This window comes from Anguilla rostrata, chromosome 7 (assembly GCF_018555375.3).
Source record: "Anguilla rostrata isolate EN2019 chromosome 7, ASM1855537v3, whole genome shotgun sequence".
Lineage (NCBI taxonomy): Eukaryota > Metazoa > Chordata > Actinopteri > Anguilliformes > Anguillidae > Anguilla > Anguilla rostrata.
Genome location: NC_057939.1, coordinates 20,647,835 through 20,655,203, shown reverse-complemented (window position 1 = coordinate 20,655,203; position 7,369 = coordinate 20,647,835). Strand labels below are relative to the sequence as shown.

Genomic DNA, 7,369 nt, shown 5'->3' with positions numbered 1-7,369 from the left:
ATTTAAAACCTCAGGGTATCCTTTGATTGTCGCGGAGAGACAAAGATGTCAACTCCCATGTTACACCTGGTACCACACAAGTTGGGATCGTGTCGTAATAGTAACATTCAGACATCTCTGTCGCCGTATGATTGTCAGACAGCAGCCTGACACTGGGTGGAAGGTGATACAAGTGGCCCAACAATTAGTCACATGTTGTTTTTCTGAAGAATCAACCATGTTAACGGCCAGCCTAGATATTTGTTTTCCAATGTCCATGGCCAATGGTGAAGCATTACTCTATGCAGTGCAGATGAAAAGCCTAAAATTGGTCCAAAGACATTAGGCCAATATTAAGCAAACTAGCTTGTGTTTTTAGGGCTATGCTATACCCATATATATTTTAGAACATGAAATGTTTCCATTGTTTCCATGTTTATTTTTTTATTTCATTGCACAGTGTTTGCTCATTGGTTATGCACCCTAAGCTGTAGACCTATAATATTATGAAAAGAATAATACAATAATACTATCTATAGGGGTCTGTGAGTTTCCTTAAAAGCTGGATATAAAGATAGAGGGGATTCAGCTGCAAATTGACCTGCCACAAAGCAACATGTGAAAAACAGAGAAACATACTTTCTTTTTCACTTTTCAAATTCACTTCTCAAAACCTCTCTCCGCTAACAGCTATTTACCCCCCCATCAGACATACATACAGTACATAAATGTACTGACTCTGTCACACAAGCTCTCTCTCTCTCTCTCTCTCTCTTTCTCTCTCTCTCTCTCTCTCTCTCTCTCAGGACCTTGGTTAGGTCATAAATGAGAGCACATCCTGAAGCTGTGTGATTTAAGTGTTAGTTTTCTGAGAATTTTCATCTGCAGGGCTTGTGGTGTGACTTGTGAGCACGGGATGGTTTACTACGCTGTGACCAGAAATTGTTTTAGATTGTTTTTGGTCAGGACAGAGAGAGTGCTATGTTTGGATACTGGACAGGATGAAGAGAGAGAAAATAATAGGTGTGAAAATATTAATGTGCTTCTGTGCTTTCTTGTTGTTTGGAGTACCCAATAAAAAATTTCATCGCTGAGAACCTGACCCCTGATGTTTTTAAATAAGACAGCAAGAAGAGGAGCATCATGAACAACATAAATTCTCTTAAAGATACTTTATTCCACATTCCACTCCTTTGTTTAATCAGTTTATCAATTATCACAATAAGAATGGTTTTAATTTGTCACAGGACTCTCTAGAGGCCAAGTTGAATCCCTTTTTTGCGGCCTTCGTCACATGGTTCAGCTCCATCATCTCTCTCCACAAAATTGGTCTGAAAATGTCTTTTTCTGCCATTTTACAATCTGGAAAAAAGTGGATTCACAATAATAGGAGAGTAAAGTTTAATTTTTATTTGTTTAATGTACTTTATTTGATAATTAAGTAATGGAAAATTGTTAAAATGCAAATGTTGCCTTGAAGTAACACCATACCATTATGAATTCCACCATGACATTTTTTGGTATTGTGTATTTAGGTTTAAATACTGTACAAAAGCATAACAGTCATCACAATGTTTTTTTTATCTCTACAAATTAACCTAGATAAATGTGATAAAATTTGGCAAAGATGGCAGCAACACAACAAATGGTGGCAACATATGTCAGGAAAGACACACACCAGGAAACTGAAAACAAGCATTTAAATGTAACACAAATGATCAAACACTGAAATACGACTCACTATCTTGTTTTGAAGAGGGTTATGATAGTTTGGTTTGACGGATTGTTGATGTAAAGTTTGCTGAAATATGCTTACGCTCTTTAACGTATTCATTCCTATAGGCTGTTCCACAATGGTACAATGTTGTCTGAGGGTAACGTTCAGAGAAACAAACTTATGAAACTTCATCTGCAGGGCTTGTGGTGTGACTTGTGAGCACGGGAGGGTTTACTACGCTGTGACCAGAGATTGTTTTAGATTGTTTTTGGTCAGGACAGAGAGAGTGCTATGTTTGGATACTGGACAGGATGAAGAGATAATAGGTGTGAAAATATTAATGTGCTTCTGTGCTTTCTTGCTGTTCGGAGTACCCAATAAAAAATTTAATCGCTGAGAACCTGACCCCTGATGTTTTTAAATAAGACAGCAAGAAGAGGAGCATCATGAACAACATAAATTATTTTAAAGATACTTTATTCCACATTCCACTCCTTTGTTTAATCACTTTATCAATTATCACAATATGAATGGCTTACAGGGTCTGTACAGAGTGTGAAACTGGTGAGGATATACAGGTTCGGCTGAGTGAGAGGGTGATGGAGAACCCTCTTCAGGGGTTTCGGGGGGTCTCATTCACTTCTTGGGGCAGCGGTCATGGCACATGCAGGTCATGGCAGAAACAAAGGTAACAAACTCCGTGAAGTCCACCTCTTGGTCTTTGTTGCGGTCCAGGGCGTCCATCAGCTTGTCCACCTCTGCCTGGTTCTTAGAATTCTGAAATGGATGGAAGCATTTAAACGTCTGCAGTGGTCCTGAATCCTCCAATGCAAGCCTTCTATGTGATTACATCATATTTTCAGCATATCTTTGACAACACAGTAAGCTGATGTAAAACTGGGACAAAACATGATGTGTAAAACCAGAAAGTGAAGCGAAATATTGAATTAACTGCACCACACATCGTGTACACAAACTTCCAATAGCAACAACGTGAAAGCACATCCCCATTTAAAATGCAGCAGTCCATATTTACCCTGTAAGGCATTTTTATGACAGTGTTTCTATTGAAATCTAGAAAAGTGCAATTCAATTGCATAGCAGCTTCCATCTCAAACTATTTACTTTGTCTATTCATATGTATTTTATTTTCCTTAAAACATTCTGGCAGTTGCTTTTTCAACAAAGAATGCTTTTTTTCAGGATTTTTATGGAGCAATATAACTGGAAAATACATATACATGTAGAATAATATACACAAAAAGTACATCAGAACAGAACAGCTCACTCCTGCCCTTTGCTGAAACTGTGCCAATTGTCAATTAACTGGGTGCTAACTGTATTTGAAGCTTATCTCTCAGGTGTTAAACTGAGTCAATAGAACAGACAGCATATCCCATGGTGCTCCCACCTCACTGAAATACTACTAAAAAGGCTGTTGTGATCAGGACCAGTCGGTCTAGTGTCTGTGCTGCAGAGGTGGAAAGTCCAGCTGTCAGAAAGCAAAGGTCCTGCCATGTGTTTCTTCGACCCATGAACACAGCCATTTTATTTCACTAGTTTTTCTACCTCCTGGCTGAAGAATTGTACTAATTAGCCAATCCAGGTGATTGTAACAAAGGACTGGGGAGGACCTATACAGTACTTAATGAACCTGTATTTTCCACCTCTGCTGTGCTGATAAAATCATACCTTCTTGAAGCCGGGTAATTCTTGCTCCAGCATAGTCTTCAACTCGGCCTTGGTCAGCGTGTCCTTTTTCCCCTCGGTGCATGCATACTTGTCGAAAGACTGCATGAGAAGGGCCATGGCGGTCTCCAGCTGGCTCATGATTGTGGGTTTCTGATTCGGCAGATCGCAGGACCAACGTGAAAACAAGGCGCCGTCTAGCTGGATGATGTGGAAGGTGGATGTGGACAGGAACACTCTTATATACATGTGCCTGGCTATTGTCTCATGTTCGGAGGGCTATTTCATCAGAGGGCAAATATTGTAGGGTAGCTGCAAACAGGCAGGGCTAGAAAATCTGCCAAGGTGGCTGTGTGTATAAGGTGCATTAGCTAAACCATCTAATCCTTATCATCCACACCCAAACTCTTTGCACAATAGCGGTACCAGCCTTGTGGTTCCTCGCTTCATAAATGAATGAGTCACATGGCATGGGCTTGAACCAGGAGTGAACAATGAGTCGTTAAGGGTAAAGCACTCAAGGGTAAGCTTTGAAGTACCACAAGGATCTGTTCTGGGTCCTCTTTGTATATTCTCCCCCTTCTGAACATTTGAAGCAGAGATGATTTTAACTATCTCTGCTGTGAAAACTTCATATATAAGCGAAACTCAGTGAACTTGCTCAGCTTGCTAAACTAGAGTCATGTTTAAAAGACATAAAGGCTTGGATGACCAAAATTATTATCGAACAGGTAGTTAGATAATAGTGGCCTTCTTTCACCTGAGGAACATATCTAAATTGAAGATGTTTTCTCTGCAGCATGCTGAAAAACTAGTTCATGCTTTTGTGTCCTCTTGGCTGGATTTCTGGAATGTTTTATTGTCTGGTTGCACTAATTCAGCTTTTAAATGTCCCCACATTGCACAGAATGGAGCTACTTGGGTACTTCAAACGACTAAGCATATCAGGTGAGTATATCAATTGAGTGCGTGCATCTCTCCACTGTTTGCCTGTTAAATTTAGAATTGACCATAAGATTCTACTCCAAATGTATTTGAAAATTCCAAGTATATCTAAAAGTACAATGGGAGTCAGAGCCTTCTCTTACAGAGCTCCTGTGATATGGAATAATCTCCCTTTGCATGTTCGGGCTTCAGATCTTTAAGACTCTATCTTTAAGAATATGCTCAAAACTTACTTTTATAGTCATTCCTCTTGTCAAAGATGCCAGGATAGGGTAAATCAGGACCATAGAGCTGTTATGTCAGCTGAGCTGACTGTGCCGTTGCCCTGTCACTATGTACACACACCCAGGTTTGCTGTTGTGAGCCTTGGGCTACTGGCTGTTCAGGATCGCTCTCATGGGCGTGTGCTCCCCCTTTTTTCACATCTTTTCCATAGCATAGCACACTGGGGCTTTTTCATATTACACACCGGCCTCTACACATGCAACAATTAATCTCATAATTATATAGCGCCTAATCTTTCGTCTCTTTTCCTTCCCCTGCCCTGAGTTTGCAGACCGCTCTAATCTGATCTCAATCCTGGCTCAAGCCCATGCCATGATGCAACCCGGAAGCCTAGGTGCATTACCCAACCCCTCTGAGTTACATTATTATTAGATACGTTATTCAACCTGCAACTTTCAAGTTTTAAACCAAGGTCCTGTAATATCACTGTGAATCACTACTAGAAAATCAAAAGCATCAGAATTTTTTAAAATACTGTTCTGTTCTTATTACCACAGCAACGAATATTTCACATTCATATAAGTCTCAGTTGACATATCATCCTAATCCTCCTAACTAAAATAAATAATAGAATAAAATAAATAATATTTTTGAAATTATTTTTACTGCAATATGTTTTTGTCATCCAAATCACTTGTATTATATTACAAAATTGATATTAATATTAAATCAAAATATTAAAACATAGTAATATTACAGTAAGGTGGGGGGAAAATGGGTGATAATATTGGCTGGTGTTCACTTTGTGAAACATTAGTCATAGCCGCGTTGCCATTTCACCAAAACGAGTATCGATGTTATCCCAAAGCCTATTTACACACCAAAGGCTAGTGCAGACAAGCTATTCAATATTTGATTTACTCTTATTAATGGTTTACTTATTCAGCGTTGGGTGTGGCAACAAAATATCCTCAGAAAAAAAAAAGATGGATTGTGTTTCATGAACTTCTGCAAAGTATGTTTAAGATATAAAATAAGATTAAAAAAAATCTGTCCAGTTTTAGATAAAAATTTGTTCATGACTCAGTTACAACAACCCTCCCCACCCCAGTCAAAATTGCTCAGCCAGTCATGAGAACCACAATCATGATTGCGATGAATTAAGACACACAATCAACGACAATGTTTCAGCTATAAAAATGCTCTACTTGATAAAATGTGAAATAATAATAATAATAATAATAATAATAAATTCTTTATAGAAACATTCTTTTCATGTTACACAGAGTGAATGATGTGTCATCTTTAGTGTGCTCAACCAAAACCCCTGACACCCCTACCTCCATAAACCCACACACGCTGCTGCAAGGGCCAGCAATTTTCTCCGTAAAAATCATGTAAGAAAAATATTACGACATAGGCTGTGGTCCACGGTTTTACTGTTAATCATTTTTAACTTCTCCTATTTCTCAAACAGCTTTCAGGATGCACACGCAGGAGCAGTGTGTTTCAGTCTTAGTTTTGTGCGTCCCTCAAACATTTTGATTTTGAAATGAACTGGCGTTGATTGTAGGGAGATCGCTGACTCACAAAAGTCTCACGGCTCCAGGTCCCTGACTTTCTGTATGGTGATGCACTCTATAGTTCAGAATGGGACCCAAACCGTGCCTGTGCCAACTGTTTCCAGGAATCACAATTATGGAAACAAGTCAAAAATAAAAAAGCTAATGTCCACATACTGCTACCAAGAAGAGCACATGACAAGAAAAAAAAAAATCCCACAGAGATCTTTGTGAGGTAACAATGAACTGGCATTTCACCTGTATATTATGTGTTTTGTCATAACCAGGCCTATATAGAAGGGCAAAATGCCAGCTCTTTGTTACCTGACGAAGATCCCCATAGGATCAAAACATTGTCCTGTTTCTTGTCATTTGTCCTCATGAAATTGTTTCTTCTTGAGAGCATTAAGCAGTGTGCAAGCATAATCTTTTTTTAATGTGTTAATATCTTCGATCCAGCACCTGCAGAGAGGCTGATATAAGTTTGTCTGATACAAGTCACACATACTGTAGCTGCAGAAAGGCGAAAGGTTGAGTCGGGGAGGGACGGTCTCGGTGCAGGGCTATTTCTCAGGTGCCGCAGAACAGCAGCAATGCCTCTGCTGTCAGTCTGCCGCTTGTGGTTTGATGGCCGGCATCCATTTCATAAGAAGTAAAGATCATTGGCACAGCAGCTGCACAGCTCGGCTGCGATAAATTACAAAATGGGCACATGGGTGCCAGTCAGAGGATGCCGCAGTGATGCAACAGGCCGTAGTAAACATGCCAGCCATGCATATCTGGCACATCCAAAACTATTGCCACTTTGGTACAAACTGGATGAAATCTAGATTTAAAAAAACTGGTAAAACCTGTCGGTTGTGATAATACACTTGTGATCAGCTGCTTTGGTCTCGCCATTTCTTTAACTGTCTCCCACAGAATCATCTAGAATAAGAATACAGGATTGTGACTGTGGCACCAGTGCTGATAAGGATAACTTTTTTAGCCCTCAGTACACTTAACAACTACAGCAATTAGACCTATGTGTGGGTGTGTCCAACTTCTTAATGACTTTAGTCACAGTGACTCATTCAACAAAATCTGGAACACATGCTATCAATTCTTTCGGGTGTCACACTGATTTCATAACAGTTAAATGAGAAGCAGTGTTTATTGGGCTTGTGAATAATGTCCATGCGCATCTGAAAGTTCATTTATCCATCAAAATACAAATAATCATATATCTTAAAAACTGCTCCATAAATGATCC

At 39.4% G+C, this 7,369-nt stretch overlaps 1 protein-coding gene across 1 annotated transcript; it reads right to left on the bottom strand.

Annotated features, from left to right (window-relative positions):
- Positions 1 to 2,156: 2,156 nt before the first annotated feature.
- Positions 2,157 to 3,632, bottom strand: LOC135259340 (protein S100-P-like). Its single transcript, XM_064343595.1, has 2 exons — positions 3,389 to 3,632; positions 2,157 to 2,473 (listed from the first exon to the last, which is right to left on the bottom strand). Exons 1-2 carry the CDS (start codon positions 3,524 to 3,526, stop codon positions 2,333 to 2,335), a joined length of 279 nt encoding a protein of 92 aa, XP_064199665.1. The 5' UTR covers positions 3,527 to 3,632; the 3' UTR covers positions 2,157 to 2,332.
- Positions 3,633 to 7,369: the final 3,737 nt, after the last annotated feature.